Here is a 20,580-nt window from a genome sequence, read left to right as displayed (position 1 = left end):
TCCGCTTCATTGCAGGCACCTGGGCCACTCTTTGAGGCTCCATGGCCTCCTGATCATCCTGATGGGCTGCCGTATAACGGGTGTCTCACACGCCCACCCAGGCAGACTCAACATCTCCAAGTGTGACCAGCGTTTCACCTCACTCCAAGGGGAATCCTCCAGGTCATTGCCTAGTAGGTAGTCAACAGGCATGGTTGGACTCACAGCTATTTTCAAGAAACCTGAGACCCCCCCACCACCCTCTCAAAGGGAACCTATGCCACCTTACACAGGCACTCTAAGGTGTCTCCTGCAACTACTTGGTAAAGTACAGAGGGAACTAACTGCGCTTCAGACACCAGGTGACACCTCACAGTAGTCACACTGGCTCCTGTGTCTCTCAGAGCTTCCACCCTCTGTCCATTGATGGTCACCCACTGCCTGTAATTTTTAGTGTTCTCAGGCACATGGGTCCTCTGGAACATCTCCCTGTCCCCTAGTGAGACAAGGGTCATCCCAGCTGGCTCCCACCCTTCTCCTGGAACCAACTCCTCCCCGAGCACTACACTGGCCAAACCCTGTGACTGAGCACCAGTGGGTGCTTGTGTCCACTTGGGAAATGTGGGGTCCCCCCTCATGTGACCCACCAGATCACAAGCATAACATTTGCGGGAACCCTTCTCTGCAGGTTTCCTTATAGAGATCCATGGCTTCTTCTCAAATGGGGGCTGGGAATCCTTACCCTGAGAACTAGGTTGGGGACCTTTAGAGAACTCCCCCTGTTTACCCTTACCCTCGCTTCTTCTGATGGGGACCCTGCCCACCCTTGGCGTAGTCTTCCTCATACCTCTTTTGGGCCCTGGTGCTCTCCCACCGGTTCGCTTCCTAGGCAAGCTTCCTGGGGTCAGTCAGCTTGCTGTCGATTCGTTGCTGGTGTAGCTCTGACTGCAATCTGAGAGAAGCCACTGACACCCTGGGACTGATCCTGATATGAACGTGGAGAGGGTTCCTTCTAGAAAAGCCACATCCTCTACATATCTGCCCATTTCTCATGGTGTTGGCTCAGCAGTGTGTGGCCCGGTTACACCAACTGTCCCGCAGCACTCCATTGTGCACCCCATTTTTCCCCCTTGTTAAGCTGCCCCACCAACGTGGATACTGTACTGCCAGGGAACTGAGAACATGGTCCGACAACTCGATCTGCACACTAGGCAGTCTCTTCCAAGGAGGTCATCTCCTCTCCTTCGCACAGTAAGAGGAGGAGAATGGCTTTCCAACCGAACAGTTCCTTCTCCGTACTCGACTGGTCCACATAGGTCAATCACACCGGGTCGTAACGGAGGGTAGCCCCCTACATACCCGGTTCTAAACTTCATCTTGTTGTTGGGGGCCGGTCATCACCTAATCTTGTGCTAATACAGAGCAACCAGTGAACCTATACATGCCCACTGACCGTTCTCCTTCAACAATGGGAGGACGATTTCAGGAGGGGGCTTTGAGACAAAGAATGGGACACAGCACTGTGTTTCCCCAAAATTGTATCATGCAACTCATGCTTCAGAAACATACAGCTCTTCATACTGCACAAGGGCATACCTAACCCCAGCGTGCATACACAGCCTATTTAAAAAAGCAGCATCTAACTCCCCCCGTTGCCTGGCACAAAGGGCAGATTTCATCCACATGTTTTGGTTCCGCCCAACTCCCCTCAGCGATTGGCATTCAGTTCATTCCACGCTACGAACAGTCACAAAGCTTACAGCGCTCTACACATGAGAGGCCAGCTCCCTAGGCATATTCAAACACACTAAACAACAGCAAGTGTGGACCCTTTTCATATTACTAGCACTCCTCCGTGCGAAGCACAAACTTGCACAGTTCCATCAGGAGACATCACACACTGTTGCTCCTTCTCTTCCTCAGGAATAATTTCAGGAACTCAGTCTGCCCACTCGCAACATTGCAGGGACGCCTGCTTTGCGACTCGTCACCATGAGCCTACACAACCCCTATACAAACTGCTTGCCCAACAAGCTGCGTTTCCCTTCTAACCCAGTGAATATGGCTGCTTCCCCCCCCAACACCTAGCCATTCCGAGTTAAACTTCACCTCCCCCTACTTAGTTTGTTGTTGACTTCCCAGAGGATCACAGTAGCACCACTCAACTTTAGACTCTTCAAGGAGCGTGTGTAACCATCTCATAAACCAATGTACTTCTTTTCTGATATACACGGAACTCATCTCTCAACCCATCTGGGTCCACGTGTAATGTTAATCTCCATCTCTGTGTTCTCACTTTGCTTGTCTGTAATTGCAAATTGAATATATAATAGAAATAATAGTAAAAAGATGAGACCATCTCGCAATAGATGGTGCGGTTCAGACAGATTTTATTCAATGTTAAACTTTAAAAAAAAATCAGTTTCAGTTTTATTTTTGATACTGGAGGAGGAAAAACCCAAATCACTTTGGACAATTTTATGATAGCCAACTACCAGCATAGCGGTGTATTCATGCTCTTCACCGTTCATCACCCCAGGGCAATGTGTTGCTCTTCTCTTTTGTGCTCGAATCTCTTTTATTTATTGTATGTACACAGTTACACGGATAACCACGCAATTTTGTATCGGGGTGTGTATGGCATTCTAAAAATTAGAATAATTACTGGAGCCTTGTTTTAACTCAGCAGCCTTTATAACGCACTATGGCCAATATAATGGAGAGAAGCATGAGTCTGCTGCCCTTACTTTCTCAATTATGTCATGTTTTTCTACAAATGAAGTTTCATGTGCATCCTCAAAAGATTGTGGATGACTGATTTCACAATTAGGGAAAGTTAGCTATACTGAGATTCCAGTTTCTGAGTTTTTGACTCCCATTTCCTGAGAAGAACGATCAATTCCAGTGGAATTCTCTGATGCATACACACCTCCTCCTCTAGTGAACGCTAGCCTCTCTTGCCAGTGTGACCCTAGTGAACCCATTGGCATTCGTTTTATATATTGTGCATGCCAAATTGAAATACAATTTAAAACAGACTAGCCCTATTTTGTGTTATGCCAGTGAAAATAACAATAGCTCAATTAATTGTATCGTACGGAACAAGGGTACTTACAAACAGATCGTTTTGTGACTACAGTGCAAATGTCAAATTCCACGTTACTACTATAACACCGTACACATACTGTGAGAAAACACAGGCCCGTTCAACACGTTTGTAACTCAAATGCTCTACTTTCACCCCTGGTGCCTTGGCTGTGGTTAGTCCCATATGTAACTTCTGTTCCTGAAATAAAAGCACGACTGTAGCCACATTACTTTAGGGTTTGCTTAAAGATTAGTGGCCAGTCATTAAGCAAACCCTAAATTTATGGTTTGATGGCTTCCATTGCGCAATTTGGATTAGGATATAATTAGGATATAATTAGGATATACTCTACTCAGTGCACGATTTTAATTTCTTATAATACTCACTGTACTTTTACTGATAACTTTGTAAATAAAAAAAAATAAAAAAAATATATATATATATATACATACACATATTATATATACATATGTGTGTGTGTGTGTGTGTGTAGATATTTATGCATAACATGTCTTTAAAGGATTCTGCCCTTTAGGGCCAATTCACAAGAGCATTTTTAGTGCGTGAAGTGGTGCTACTGTATTACTACTTTACCTATTCATAAATAAATGTCTTTGTGAAATGGCCCCAAAACGCTTAAAATGGTACTACTAAGGGAAACACATTTACAATTAGTATAAATAGAAAAGACTGTGTCTTTTTTGCACTTTCATCAATATAAAGTAGAACATTTCGGGGCCAGTTCTGAAATGCATTTACGTACATGTGAAGTAGCACTCCTGTTGTATTCTTTTGCATATTCAGAAATGTTTGTGTGAATTGTCTTTGTATTTACCATAATATATTTTTCTTCTCTTTCTTAGAAAGTGGTTACCCTAGGTTTAAGTGCTTGTAAATTAATAAATATTTTAAAGTGCCTGGCCGCCAAATTGCCCTTGTATTCTCCTGCTTGCAGACACCCACCCTGTTCTCTGTAAAAATAACAGAAAAAAATATCTCCACGTCTTCTCTGATTTCTGGTCAACTAGGCTTGATATTTATGGAAAGAATCAATATTGTTAAAAGCTGGGGTGCTGCGGCCTTCCTGGAGTGCTGCACTGACAACACGCTGCCTCAAAATGAAAATGGATTGTGTTCTTTCACTGAACCCTCCAGAAACTGTGTCCGGGAAGAAAAGTATGGTCCTAGGACACACTTATGTCTGATGAGGACAATTTGGCTTTGTTGGAAGTCTCTTAGCCTGTCTTATCTCTTCTGACTAATTTCCCCTCAGAATTATATTTTTTTCATCTTCTCTCGGTGCTAAAGCATCATATTTTCAGCAGGCTTGCTGTCTGAAGCGGATGACTAATCGGCATGGCACCTGGTGCATTCAGGCAGGCCTGTGCAGTGGAATAGTCATACCTAGTTATGTCTGCACACCTGATGTTTTATTAACCAGTATTGATTTTTTTACCCGGGGGACTTTTTTTCTTCCTGAAAAAAGACAACCTTGCAGGAGTGGAAGGCATTGCAGGGGATGAATTTCTAATGACACCCCCTTCTCTCTTTTTTTCCTCCTTGCCTCTTTAATATAGCTTCATATTTTAAGTGCCGAAACTGAAATTTCATTTTAAGCAATTCCATTTTGATAAATCCTTTTAAAGCTTGACTTTCTGTAAGGTTATTTTTTGTACAGATTGTGCTGCTTGACTGACGCGCTTAGGAGGGCCTGTAAATGGGCGCATTTCATTATGGGTTGCAATGAAGCATGCTGGCGTGCAGTGATATACAAAGAATGCCCCAGTTCTGGCCCTTTTTGGCAATGCCGTGAGAGAAAGGAACGGGGAAACATAAACTAGTACCTCTTGTCTACGGTTAATTCGTGGTGTTTCAACTGGTAGGCTTCTGCAGTCTTATAAAATTAAAAATTCGTGCATGTGTGGCAGATCTTTGGTATGACAGGATTCACCTCAGAGGGTTACCTACAAGGCGATGAATGAAATAAATGCATTTAGAAAATTTTAATAACCTACATTGGTTGGCGAAGAGATGTTACCTTTTTAGTGAGATGATGGTGCGTTTATTTAAGGTATATTTGGATGCTAAATGGGTTTGCTCACTGACTTACATATGTGATTCCTATATTTTACTTTTTTATAACATTCACGATAAAGTCTTTTTGTTCGAAGTTTTTACAGTCCACGCAGCGTATTTTCTTTGCTTGTACTCAATAAACATGTCCGTCTAACATGCCGTTAAATCTCCTTTACTTCGTTGTGCGTTGGACCCACATTGAAACTGGAGGTTTGCAAAGTTTCTTTCTATTTTTTTCAAAGGCTTCCTGGGTCACGCCCTTTTGTGGCCCTTGCGTTTTCAGCTGCCTTTTTAATTTAGTGCTGACACAGTGCATCAAGCGGTGCTGCCCAATTAGCCAGCAGAAGAGTGGGGCATGCATGACTGACTCTGGCAGCCGCTGCAACTAGCGCTGACAGACGAACTTCTAGCCCCATTTGTGCCTCCGAAGAGTGCGGCTTTAAAAAAACACAAAGCGCTTTATTTCATTTTGCGGCTAATACAACCTAATAAACTTAAAATTGTTCCAAATGTGTGTTGTTGCTTTAATTTAGTGGACATATGCATTTATTACAACTGTCCTTTTGTTTCTCTTTTTTAGTTCCTGGCACTGGGTACACACAACGGAAAAGTGTATCTACTCGACGTTCAGGGCAACATCACACAAAGGTTTGAAATTGTAAGTACAGAAAACCATACTGCAGAGCTTTACACAGTGGTCGTTTCTTTGCTTTTTATTGAAGACAAAGAGAGCAGCTTGCAGTTTCTCAGCCCAGCTCTAGAAGCGGAGTCCTCTCTCCACAGCACCTCACAAAGGAACCCATGAGGACCTCACACAAGCTGTGCCTTGGGCTGCATCAAGTACAGTTGAACACAATGCGTATCACCATTTTGCAGTGCTTTCCTTGACAAGCACAACCACAACAGTGCTTCGATGTAGCTATATAAAAAGTCTTGATGAACAGTAGATGCGATAACCTACCTCCCCAGACGTATGTTATATAGATATTCCAAGTCACCAATGAGTTCTGTGGCCCTAAAGAGGCGCTAGGCTGCTGGTGAAGTATAAGATCAAAGTACTCTGAGGTGACTCGCTAATATACTTTTCTTGTATGGCTGGGATTATTTTATTGCTCCCACACTTGTCTTCAGATGTAACCATATAGTATTCCAATCCAGAGACAACATAGTACCTATCTCCAGTCATCCATATCACGTGTTGTTATAGAACATCAGTCAGTAAGCTACTAGGCAGGAACAATTATGCGATCCAGTGTGTGTGACAAGCAAGTTCCTCATACACACTGAATGTAAACCCCAGAGCACAGGTCCTTAAAAAAGAGAAGGTGGGTCACACCAAATTAGGTAGTATGCAACAGGAAGTTACATTACAGGAAGTGACATCACATGTTCAGCAGGTTTATCGCTTGAGCATATTGTGAAGTTTAACAATTGAAAGCTGCTCAGCACTTAAGCCTGTGACTTGAGGTTTTTTGTCTAAAGGAATTTACAGCCCAGATGTGATGAAGTTTAGTGTCCAGCTACATTAGCCAAGCCTGTTGCAGGTTGAAGGGTGTTACCATAAGTACTGGGATGAAGAATTGCAAGTCTGAGTACTAATGATTACCAGTAAGTAATCAAATCATGGCAACCTCATCTCCAATCCTTAGTCTCTAAGGGCATACATAATTGGCATGTCTTTGTTACGATCCAATTGCACTGCACTAGGACATGGTTGCCACACTCCTCCTCACAACCAAGAACAAGGCTTTGCACGAACCTTCCATGTCATCTAAATAAGTCTGTGAACAACCACAAACTATACACATTAAAAATTACTCTCTTGTTCATTTGTATGGGGAAATCTACCAGGATATTGTTTCTGCAGCCATTTGTTTAACTGCATTGTGAGGGACAGATATAACCTGAGCAGCAAGTATATAAGGTTCCTTAAGCTTTAACCCAGCACATTGCACTGCAGGAACATTAATAAACGAAAACACAACGAACAACTCTGCATCATATAATGAAGTAGGCAACATCATTAAACAAGCATTTGCAATGCAATAGGTCTCGCATTAGCAAGAGTTAGAGCTGTTGGCATTGTAGATGGTAATGACAACCTTACATTTGGGACCTTATAAATATTTAGCCGTGCAGCACGGCACCGACGGTCAACAGAGAGACTGCCAGTGGGCAGAACCCCCGCCGGTCACATAATAAACATCCAGCTGAGCTGGCGGGCGGAAACAGTGTTTCCGCCAGCTGGCCTAGCTGGATGCAGGGCCTGAACATTGATGCCGGCTCCAAATGGAGCCGGAGGCAATGTAGCAGTGTGGCGGGTGCAGCAGCACCCGTCGCGCATTTCACTGCCCGTAAATCGGGCAGTGTAATGCGCGACAGGACTGTGCATGGGGGCCCGAGTCACTCATTCTGCACCGCCAGGGAAAGGCTGGTGGAATCCGACTCATTATCTGGTGGGCAGTGCTGCTTGCCACAGCCAGTCATCTAGCTCAAGCTTTCAGTGGCCTGCCCACTTCTAGCCTAGCCATAAATAATGAATGGTGCTCGAGTCTCAGACAACAGAAAACAATTTAAAAGTATACATTTTTAGTGGACTCTAAAGCAGAAAAATACTTCCCCCCCCTCTCCTGTGACGATTTTCGGTAGGGAACAGGAAGAGAGACTTAATTTCTGTATTTTAATTTTGCAAGTGAAAGGGGCCTGACTTTACTGATAAGCACCAATCACAAAACCACTCACTGTTCATCATGTCAAGTGTGAAGCGCATAGCAGAATTGGTCAACAGCGAAGCAATAGATCCCTTTTCTCAAACTATGCTATGCACTTGTAGAGTGCAGCTGTCCAAAATGGACTGAAATGAGTCACATGCAGGCATTGAGCAATGCAGTGTGGGTGTTGCAGCTTGAATGGTCTTCCAGATCGCAAAGTGATGAGATGATAGAGCTTACCTCGAATACATGAAATATTCAGAGCACAGTGATGTACCACCACTGCTTTCAATAACATGTTAACAGGGCTGCAAAAAAATTAATTTCCGAGAGCAGGCTATGCAGCTGCTCCCTGCAGTACTTGTTTAGAATACCCTGCTTTGGCTCTCTGGCATACAAACCTTGTACATGAAGGTAACACACCACTGCGTTTCCAATTCTATTTAACGCCTCCGCAAAACACTCTTGTGTTGCCTCAAACAGCAAGCTTTGATACTACTCATATACCCAGAAGGTGTGCTCTTATGCTAAAAGTTTAATCAGTGAAAGTCACTTAAAAGTGATAGTTCTATTAATTAATTTGAAATTGTATCCACCGATTTAAAAAGTACTGATGTGAGCCAGGCAGGTGAGGCAGCAGCGTTTATGTTTTTTTTCAGTTTTATATTGCGCAAACTCGGCCCAAGGGTACTGCAGTGCACATTTACAATACACAAGATCAGATTTGTATTTTCTAGGCACTTTCCCAGAATTACAGGCAGTAGAACGTGGTTCTCCAGTTCCTAGTCAGCAGCTCAGGTGCAACACCAATATATACTGTGCTGTACTCAGGGAGCTATAGTTCATTGTTTGCAAAAAAGACAGCTCATCTGAGTTACAGCCCAGGGGGAACAGGGGGTGCCTGGGCAGCGAGTCTCTGCAGGGATTACGCTTAACAGCAGCCACTCTACCACTCACTATACGCGCCCGCCCTATCTCTCAGCACAACAGGCAAAGGCGAGCTAAAGGGTGGAATAATTAATGCAGTCTATTTCTTACAGCAGGAGGTCGGCAGGCGATAATTAAGAGTCAGGACAGAAATATCGTGATACAAAAACACACAGGACCTAGGGCATAGGGGATTAAGGAGAGATATATGGGTAGCTTGTTTTTAAAACTCAATTTCCTTGACTTTCCTGGTGGCCAGTCCAGCAATCTACAGCAAAGAAGGCAGAGTACAGAGGGACTATGACACTCAGAGGCAGGCAGCATATGATAAGCCAAAGAAAAAGGGGAAGAGCTCACTACCTCCAATCCTTTGTTTTAGCCCTCATAGGCCCAGCAGGCAAATAGGCCAGGCAGCAGGCAAGAAGAGGAATACACATAGGAGACAAGTTCACATAACTCACAAGGAAAGAAGCAAAACAACAATGGGGCAGGACTGCAGAGGTGCACACACGCCCTTCCGGAGATGACTGCAATGACCACTGATTGGTCACAGTCTCACCCCGTTTACTGGCAGGCAATCAGGCGAGGTCACGGGGCAGAGGTTACAGTGTCAAAGGGCAAGACTTGCTTGTTATAGTAACTCTTTCGTGCACTACACAAGATTGACAGCCCTGTAGTGTGGCTGTGGGTGGGCCTGAAACTCCATCTTGAAGATGTATCTGCAGGGGGCGTAGTGACTGATTCTCTGCAAAATATCAGGATTCAGCCCAAATTGAATGCCCACAATTGGTTCACTCTTGCTAGAGTGACCAGCCTTTGAGCAGGGTGGACGTTTTACACCCTTTGAAAATAGTTGGTGTACGGCGTTCACCCGCATGTACCCCTGACTTGTGTCCTGGTAGACCCATTATGATTCGTACACTTCTACTATGTGAACACTGTACTCAACTGAGGTATACCCTCAAGACCCTCACACAACAACAAACTAACGTTGCTTACAGACTCGAACAGTGCCCAATCTTGCAGTGGTTCCCCTGCCTTCACACAGCAGATGAGTAGAATAGTAGAACCGAATAAAGCAGCATTCTAGATTAATACATTCCTGCAACTTACCTCAGTGTGCTGATAAGCTCGAGTACCTGTCTACTGTTGAAGGCAAAATGTAACAGACAGGTTTAAAAACACAATGAAGACTGGTGTGTTTTCATGCAAACCTTGTTGCTTTATTTACAACTCAGAGTTATTGAGTTCTTGAGCTCATCCCTACACACCAACGTTGCCACGGCCCCACCACCGGAATCCATAATGACCTCACAGGAGCTGTGTGAGGGTCTGCATCATATACAGTACATTACAACACATACACACCGGACTAGCAAATCCACATACTATTTGACTCGTTAATATACTGGGACTTACAATTACTGTTTTAACGTTTTTTGAGGCGACTATAGGAAAGTTATTAACAATGGAATAGAATAAAATAATTGTCATCTGCGAGAGTTCCATTATTTTGACTCATCCTTGAAATGCAATGATGTTTTTTTAATCACAAAGCTCTCCAGTGATAGCAATGTGTATTTACTTTGTCAGAAAACTCATTGATCTTGTTTTCTCATCATTCAAAAATGTACAGACTTGGAAGTAGGCAAGTAAATGATGTGCTAGAGTTTAAAACAATTATAATAGTCCCCCTCCACTTTACTCTTCCATATCTTCCATGATGATTGCTGAAGTCTGTGCCCCATTTTGTCCATGCAGAACTTTGTAGAGATCGTTCATAATGTTCTACAATATCAAAGTCAGGTGCATCTTGCAAGAACTGCACATTGTCTTTGACAGTTATCTTGAACTATCTGCCAAAGAATGTGAGAGAGTCAGACAAATGTCAACAAGTGGAACAATTGACCTTTCCTGCATCAAAAATTTGACAGCTATACCTAACAGCGATAAATTCTGGTTATCAACATTGAACAAGATGAACTTGGTGATGTTAACTCACCAAAACATTGCTGAGGCTTAAGTGAACACTGAATTTCCAATTATTGCAAATGGAAAGATTGTCAATGAGGAGTTAGTGCATGCAGAGAGATATTCAAAAGGTACGAACCATATTGTTCAAGAACTTAACAGCAAATTGGAGGAAGCTGATCATTGTTTTGTAACACATATTGAATGGGCTATTTGAAATGGTTCCAATCGAGTCATTATACTGTCAAATGACACAGAGTTTGTTATTATTGTGCTACTTAGATTTGTTGCAATGTTCATAAGTCACAGATTGTCAGAGCTATGGACACGTTATGGAACAGGTGAGAAAAGACACTTAATACCGCTTCATGTGCTTTGGGATGCTATAGAATGCAGACTTTAGATCAACAAAAAATCAAATAAGATTCACATACTTTTCCCCAATAAGTGTACCCTAAACAATATTCACCCTGCTCATCTTTTTCTAAACCCCACATGACAATTTAACAGAACATTAATGATAATATAAATGTTTCTAATCTTGTCAGGAACAAACACTCAGATATTCTTTGACTGTTGATTTCACCTATTTGTCAGTAATTCACAGGATCACAGCAGCTTAACCTTTTGAATAATAATTTCTGCACCCAACCATGTAATTGGAAACATGATGCCTTTCAAGGTTGCATTACATAGTAAAAGAAGTAACTGCCCTTGATGAATGATTCTGATTTGTTCACATCTGTGAGTTTCTTATCTCAACTGGGGCCCTCCAATTTTTTTGTCTCTGACTAGAACTTTTTTTTACAATGAAACAGTACAAATGATGCTAAACATTGGTGTATGGAAGATTGATGCTGAACTTCAACTATCCATGGCTGTTGGCTATTTCCAGTGTGTGGAGTTGAAACGTGTGAAAATCAACCTTTTTCCACAATATGATATTCCAATATAGCTACGGCTACCTTATTACCACGTCTAAGTTGCCAGAAGGTATGTGATTCTTTAGCTGTCTCCAGTACCTCAGGCCATTGCTGCTGATCTTAATCCAATTTTTAGCTATAAGAGTTTACTATTAGGCCCTATGGATGACAAAAAACACTTATTCACTCTTGTTATATGTCTCCCAGCAGTTCTGTCATTAATATTCTAAAATCAGCATCACATCAGTGTTAATTAACTGGGAAGATCCTAAATTCTGAGTGTCACAGTAAGTATCACAAAACTTGTACTTCCAAAAGTTCTGTGAATTCTGTAATAGGTTCTTACCTGGTGTTAAAATCACTGGCAACCATAATCAATCTTCTGGGATTCTGTTCAGTGTACGATTAAGAATAGATAACAAATCATCCAATAAAACCAGGGTGATACACCATTACTTATGAAGCCTCAATTAAATTTGTATAGAACAGTTAACTGATCACAAGAAGGATATATAATTGCTGTATATGTGGACTTCTGTTCAAAGTGCACTTTACAGTTTAATTACTGATCATTGTTCTATTAAAGACACGGGTAATACTTTTATGGGTTTACTATAGGGCTAACCCTTCCTTGCATCTTTGAATTAAATATGCCAAGGTGTCCTTCATACCTGTTTTAGAACAGTGACTCAGGCTGCGCTAGAGAAGACGAGGTACACTGAGCCTCATCTTGCAAAGTTGATGCCTCCAACACAAGCAAATATTAATATAAAAACAATCTTTTATGCCCTGAATCCTGTAAGGGTGGCTGCAAGAGAATTATTTCTCTAGTGCCCAGTCGATGAAAGTGTTTCTGTATGCGGTGTCAGTTCTGGGACTAAATACTGAAAACTGGTGATATGACCAAAAATATTCTTCCTCCAAAATACGTATCAGAATTATAAAAGCACAAATGTAGCACATTTTGTGCTAATTCTGAATTGTGGTAGAAACAAATATTTTATTACGATCAAGGCAAATCAATACTAGGTGATGACATTTCCACACATTATTGTTTGTACCATTATACTTTTATCAGTAAAACTATGTCTATGCAAATGTAATGGTAATTTCAATTGAAAATGTGTTCTCTGTTATGATAGTATGCTACCACACCATGCATACTTCACTTAACCTCACTCCACTCTACTCTGCACCACTTCACACCTCTGCTGTTTACTCTGCACCGCTCCGCACCACTCCACACTGTCACTGCTCTCTACGCTGCACCACTCCAATTCACTCTATGCCTCTCCACACCACTCTACTTTATGCCAATGCACTCTACCCCACACTCCTCTAATATGCACCTCTGCACTGTTCGCCACTGCACTCTACACTACCCCGCTCTGCGCCACCACACTCTGCACCACTCTGCTTTATGCCACTCTGCTCTGCAACACTGCACTCTTTGCCGCTGCACTCTAAGCCAACGCACTCTACTCTGTACTGCTAGGCTCTGTGCCAGTACACTCTATGCCAATCCACTCTATGCCACTGTTATCTACTGTGCACTCTACCACTCCATGCCTCTATACTCCACTGTGCACCACTCCACTCTACTCTGAAACAATCTACTCTTAGGCCACTACACTCAGTGCCACTCCACTCTGCGCTACTCCACTCTACTCTGTGCCACTGCACTCTACTGTGCGCCACTGCACTCCTGGGATTTCTGGTTATCAGAGTATGCACCCTGTACAGGCAGGGACCACCACTTCTGGTCAGTGTATGAGAGATACACTCTTCGAGATAACTTGTGCTCACCCTCTGATAGCTTGGCACAGAGTAGTCAGGCTTCTCTAAAGAGGTAATGTGTTAAGTATTTGTGCAACACACCCACTAAGTAACAACAGAAAAAGCACAAAAAGTACTCTGAGCAGGGTTAGAAAAGTGGATTCTATTTTTATGAGTAAAACAAGACCAAAATGACAAAAATCCAATCAGTAGAAGTTGCTATATGAAGTTTTAATGAATAAGCCAAAAATAGTGCTTAGAAGTCAATAGTGCTAAAAGGTTACTTGATGTCGTGCTAGACCAGGGTAAATCCAAAGTTCAGGCTGATTGCGATGGAGGGCAGGCCGGCTGCAGAACCAGACAGGGTCCGCTGAAAATGGATGGAAAAAGCTCCAATGTCGAGGGCTCGTCTCATGGAGCAGAGGAGGCGATGCGTCGGTGTAGATCGAGGAGATGTAGGTGATGTGTCAGTTCTGAGCTGCACAGCATTGCGGATGCATCGAAGATCAGGCAGTGTTGGGCGTCGAGGCAATGCATTGTTGTCGAACCCCTGGGTTGAAGTGAGGCGTTGGTGCCGAGCTTTACACTGACGAAGATGCATCAGAATCTGTGGATGATGTGTCGCTCAGTCAGCAATGCGCTGTCTCCGATTCAGGAAACAGCGGCGATGCATCTGAGTTGAGAGGAAATGCACTTGTTTCGATCGGCCCAATGTCATTGATGCAAGGATTTTCTTGAGTTGCAAAACAGATACTCACATCCAAGGGCCAAGGACTGGATTGGCACTAGCTAGCACAGCAGGGATCACAGCAGACAGATTCAGGGTGTTTGTTAAAAGCAATCTTTGATGTCCCCGAGACTGGAGAAGAACAGGGGCAAGGCAACAAGCCCTTGGGGTCACTCTGGGATCAGGTGAGAGGGACCCAGTTCTTCCTCAGCATGGCAAAGATTAGCAGGCAGCAGGGTAACTCATCAAAGCAGAAAACAGTCCAGCAGAGTGGCACTCCTTGTAGCACAGTAGTCCATACTCCCGGCAGAGTTCTTCACAGGTCCTTTAGTGTACTGATTTGGTGGGGTCAGAGACCCAGTTCTTATACCCAAATGTACCTTTGAAGTGGGGGTGACTTCAGAGAAGGGTCTTGGAAGCTCACAGAGGTCCTTTCTTCCTCAACCATGGCTGCAAATGTTCAATAGGGGGTAATCAGCCCTTTGTGTGGGACAGGCACTCGCTGTTCAGGTGTGTCAGTCCCCCTCCGCTCTTCCTGCCGGAGAGCGATCAGAATGCAGATGAGTACTCAGACACACATAACATTCCTAACATTCCTGTGTTTGTGGCTGTCTAGAGGGAATGCACAAAGTGTAGCTGTCACCTGCCCCAGATGTATATTGAAGACAGGCTGCAGGCACACAGAGCTGTAAGAGCAGCGAAATGCCCAGTTTCTAAAAGTGGCATTTCTAAAATAGAAAATAGAAGTTAAATCAGACTTTAGAATTAAGGAGACTTTATGATTACCATTCCAATGATATGAATATTGACGTAGAAACTCCTTTCTGGTAGGAATTACAGCTTAAAAGTATATTCAGAAATTCCCAATGCTGGCCTATGAGAAGAGTAGGCCTCACAGTAGTGAAAAAAACATTTTACTTTCATAGCACCCTTCCCTATGGGCCACGTAGGGCCTACCTTAGTGATTCCTTATATGTAGTAAAAGGGGAGTTTAAGGCTTGGCAAGGGGTTTTAAATGCCAAGTTGAAGTGGCAGTGAAACTGCATATACAGACTTTCCAGTGGCATGTCTGAGACATGTTTAACTGGCTAATTATGTGGGTGGCACAATCAGTGCTGCAGGCCCACTAGTAGCATTTAATTTACAGGCCCTGGGTATATGGCATACCACTTTACAAGGGACTCACAAGTAAAGTAAATTTGCCAGACCGGTGTAAACCAGTGTTACCATGTTTAGTGAAGAGAGCACATGCTCCTTAGCATTGTTCAGCAGTGGTAAAGTGCTCCGAGTCCCAAGGCCAATGAAAAGATACAGTAAAAATCTGAGGAAAACGTTTGTGGAAAGACCTCCCTAAGGCTGATAGGTCTAACAACTCTACTTTCTGCCACTATACTGTACTCTGCAACACTTTACACCACTGTACAATATGCCTCTGCACTCTACTTCCATTATAATCTACGTCACTGCACACTACTCAAGTGATTTCCAATTTTTTTACTTCTGTGGACCTCCACTTTATCATTATTGGAATCCGGGGACTCCCACTTTATCACTATTGGAATCCGGGGATCCGAACCGCAAAACAGTACACAAAAAAGACAGAAACAAGTATTCCATCAAACACATATGCAAATGATAACACATTTCATTTAATTTGCAAGCACATACAATTAAAAAATAAAATGTTTAACTTTAATAAGAAGATTGGAGCTTTTCTGAATTCAGTTAAAGCCACACATTGTCCATAATGTATTCTGTTTGATGCATCTGCACTACTAACACAAATTAATCTGAGGATACCAATTTAATTTTTAGCCTCCAGTTTCAAATAATTGACATGTACAGTATGTTTTAAAATGGTCAATTCTACAGTTATCCACTTTATTTATATACACCTAATTAATCTGTTAATATTAATTTTCTAACTAGTGACGAACTCCTTGAGGATGCTTTGTGGACCCCCATGGGTCCCCAGACCACAAGTTGAGAACCACTGCTCACTGCCACTCTTTTTTTTACTCTGCACCACTGTACTTTGTGCCACTGTTCTCTGTGCCACTCTACTCTGCACCGCTCTACAGCACTGCAGTCCACGCCAATGCACTCTACGCTACTCGACACCACTGCACTCTGACAGTCTACTCTGCAACACTGCACTTTGCCACTGAACTCTACACCACTGTACTCTATGCCACTCTACTCCATGCCACTGCACTCTACAATGCTTCACCCTACTCTCGGCTGTTCTATGCAAATGCACTCTATTCCAATACACTCTATGCTGCTACACAGTGCATCACTCCACCCTATGCCACTGCACTCTACCCTTTACCAGTCCACTGTTCTCTGCACCACTCCACTTTATTCTACTTCACTGTGCACCACTCTACTCTGCAACACTGCACTCTCGGTCACTGAACTGTACCACAATCTTCACTGCACTCTACTCTACACCACTCTGCTGCACTCTACGTCTGGCACTGTATGTCACTACACTCTGTGCCAGTATGCTCTGCATCACTCCACTCTAAGCCACTCTAATCTACTCTTCACCACTGCACTCTTGCACTACACTCTGCCACTTTACTATACGCCACTGCAATCTACTCTATGCCACTGCACTGTATGCCACTCTATTCCACTCTGCGCCATTCCACTTTATGCCACTCCACTCTATGCCACTGCAATCTACTCTGCACCTCTCCACTCTAGTCTATGCCACTGCACTGATCACCAATACCCTCTCCACCATACACTTTATGCCACTACACTCTACACCAATCTAGCCTGCACCACAGCACTTTACCTCACTATAGTCTGCAACATTCTACCTTAATCCACTGCACTCCACACCACTGTAATCTACGTCACTGCACTCTACATCACTTTACTCTTCTTCACTCCACTCCACTCGTTACAATTGCACGTCACGCCGCTCCACAACACTCTACTCTGCAACACTGCACTCTACGCCACTGAACTCTCTGCCACGCTACTCTGCACCACTCTACTCTATGCCAGTGCACTCTACTCCACTCTACTATGCACCACTACACTCTTTGCAACTGTGCTCTACACCATTCCAGTCTAGGACACTCTACTCTGCACCAGGCCACTTTACGTCACTCTACTCTAGCCACTCTAGTCTGCAACACTGCACTCTATGCTACTGCACTCTACACCAGTGCACTGTATGCCACTAGTCTATGCCAGTGCACTCTATCCTGCACCGCTCTACTCTATGCCGCTTCATTCTACTCTGAAAAAAATCTACTCTACCTCATTACACTCTACGCCACTCTACTCTAAGCCACTTTGCTCTACCTCAATACTCAATGCCACTGCACGGTACGCTGCACCACTCCATTTAATCCTGCACCACTCCTTTCCATGCCACTTTAATCTACTCTGAAGCAATCTACTCTATGCCACTGCACTCTATTTCACTCTGGCTTACCCCACTCTGTGCCACTCCATGCTGCTGAACACACCACTGCGCCACTCTACTCTACACTGCACCACTCTACTCTGCCACTGCACTCTATGCCACTACTCTGTTCCACTGCACTCTACCCTGCACTACTCCATATCTACCCTTTACCACTTCAATCTACCCTGCACCAATCTATTTTATGCCATTTCACTCTAATCTGAAACAATCTGCTCTCTGCCATTGTACTCTATGCCTCTGCATTTTATATCACTAGACTTCACTTTGCGCCACTGCAGTCTACTCCACTATAATCTATACCACTGCACTCTACACCACACCACTCTACAGTACACCACTCAATGCTGCTGTGTTTTATGCCTCCCTATTCTAAACCAATGCACTGTGCGCCAATGCACCCACCACCACTTTACCCAAAACCAATGCACTCTATGAAATGCAGAACTGTCAGGGCGTTTGTGGCAGCTGTCCTTCACATTTCTCTCACCACTTTAGAAGTGCTATCCTGCAACTGGTCCTTCAACCCAGGCTCTGTACCCTTAGGCTGAGCATGTGCCCAGCAAGCCAAGACTTCCAGAGGAGTACCACCCCCCCCCCCCCAAGGGAAACACATTCCTCATGTTTTCTGTCAGAGTCTGCCATGCACAGGTCTCCCAACCCCTGTCCATCTGACAGAGTATCAAGCCCTCCCAAGCCAAATGTGGTGTCACCAGGGTCATTCCTGGGTGCTCTGACCTCAGAGCGGGCAACTCCTGACCCACAGGTATCCCACTGGGGACTGTCTCCCCCTCTGACCCCTCCATCTGGACTTCTGCACCCTTCTCTCCGCACTAGTGCTGCCAGACACCAGAACTGATGCGATGCTTGTGACAGCAGCCCCCTAAGTTCTCCTGACACTGTGAGACTCCCATCAGTGGATGGTCTCCTGATATAGACCATGTCCCCCTGCCTGTGCCCTCTCTGATAGCCACCCAAGCGCTGGGGCTGGTGATAGGGCACCCTGGGCCTCTGCCCACTCCCCCCTTCTCCTACTCTTGGAAAGGATGTGGGATCCTTCTCCCCTCCTACTACACTGGGACCTGTCTGGGTCATTGCTTCCTTCCCCCTCATTCTGATGGGGGAACACCTGAGCCATTCTCCTTGGGATCACTCCGCAGTGCCATACCAGGCGCTCTGGCACCCACCCAGAAGTCTGCCTCCAGTGCAAGCTCCCTGGGGGTCTGAGAATTCACAGTCAACCATGTGCTGGTATAGCTCTCTAAAACTGTGACTGAACATATCCTCTCCAGCAATCAAATTGTACAGGCCCTCACATGTGTTAACCATACAACCCTTCACCCAACCATCCAGTGCCTTGAAAAAGTACCCCACATCATCCCCCATTTGGTGATACAGTATGTGACTGCTCTCCAAACTCAACCTACCCTCCTCTGGGGTGACTTCATACTCCCTAAACAGGGCTTCCTTCATGGGTTTGCACCTCTCCCTGTCACTCCCCTCTGGAGCCAGTAGAGTATCCCTACCACCACCAGGAATATGACTCCCTGTGCCAGTTCCCCAATCCACCTCAGGTACCCTGTGTACCTCTGGATTTACCTCATATGCCTGAGACCACTGGTGTATGTCACCTCCCTCCTTTGAAACCAGGTCTCTGGGTGTGTGGACCTTTTCTTCATTACTGGACATTATACTTTTGCTGCCACCATGTGAGCTAAACTCAGCCTTCCTGGCTTCTGATTCCAAAGAGCTTTCTCCTTCTCTAGGGCCAGTCTCATTTCCTCCAAAGCTTTTTCTCTCCCCTGCTTTAAACTGAGCTTTACCTGCTCCAACTCGAGCTTCCTGGCTCTCTGCTTGTTCTCCAGCTCCTCTTGAGACAGACCTGGAGAGGGAACACTGCTGTGAGCTCTCGAGGGAGCTCCTCCACCATTGCGGCTGCCCCCCCCCCCCCAGGTGATGCTGGTTCTTCCAGCCATCCCCGGTGCAGACTTTGTTCCTCTTCTTCCACAGCAACATTTTCATCCTCTGTGTGAGCACCAGCCTCCCTGGCTTCCAACCAGGCCCTCAGTGCCTTTTGCAGCTCCTCCTTCTTAGTGAGCCTTTTAAAAGGACATTTGCACTTCCTGCAGAACTTTTTGAGCTGAGGCACTGTATAGCTTTCCAACCTCTCCTGCTCAAACACCAAAATCTGCAGCTACCGCTGATGGCTCACCAGACTGAGACATGATTGTGGCTAAAACTCAAGAGTTCAAAAAAGAGAAAAACAGTATGCTGATATGTAATGGTCTGCGATATGGAAGTAGTGTACACAAATCACTGTATGTCATGTACAAATACAAGTCCTATTCTCCCCGCTGGCCACCAGTGTTAGAAATGAGGTCTTTAGTTGGCAGTGGTTTGCACTCTGTCCAAGTAGGGACCCTCACTCTAGTCAGGGTAAGGAAGTCACATAGCTAAGGTAACCCCTGCTAACACCCTTGGTAGCTTGGTTCAACAGTCAGGCTTATCTTAGAGGCAATGTGAAAGTATTTATACGCACACAGTAACACAGCGAAGACACCACAGAAGTACTCTACACCAGTTTAGAAAAATAGCCAATATTTATCTGAGTAAAACAAGACCAAATTGACAAAAATCCAACATACACAAGTAAAGATAATTTTCAAAGCTAAAATCTTAGTATAGTACTTAAAAACATAATAGCTCCCACTGGGGCTATCACTGTGCCTTGACGGAGTCGCTTCCAACAGTTCGATGCTACTCGTGAGAGAGTGTGGGCCAGTCACGGAGCCGCACGGAACCCAGGTACGGTACCTTGGAAATTACTGCTACCGGGGAGGTGAGGCGTCGGTTCCTTACTGCTAGTCAGAGGAGATGAGGCGTCGGTCCCTTGCAGTTCCAGGGGCCTAAGAACTGGATTTGGCACCACTTGGTAAGTCAGGACTCTCAGCAAG

General features: G+C 44.4%; 1 protein-coding gene across 1 annotated transcript in view; it reads left to right on the top strand.

Annotated features, from left to right (window-relative positions):
• The window catches only part of VPS41 (VPS41 subunit of HOPS complex), a 769,622-nt gene that overhangs the window by 137,825 nt on the left and 611,217 nt on the right, over positions 1-20,580 (top strand). The window contains exon 4 of the mRNA XM_069215796.1: positions 5,724-5,801. Coding sequence (XP_069071897.1) covers positions 5,724-5,801 — 78 coding nt within the window. The remainder of the gene's footprint in view (positions 1-5,723; positions 5,802-20,580) is intronic.

Source organism: Pleurodeles waltl, chromosome 2_1 (assembly GCF_031143425.1).
Source record: "Pleurodeles waltl isolate 20211129_DDA chromosome 2_1, aPleWal1.hap1.20221129, whole genome shotgun sequence".
NCBI classification, from domain to species: Eukaryota; Metazoa; Chordata; class Amphibia; order Caudata; family Salamandridae; genus Pleurodeles; species Pleurodeles waltl.
Note: the sequence above shows the minus strand (reverse complement) of the source record. Positions and strands in the feature narration are given on the sequence as shown.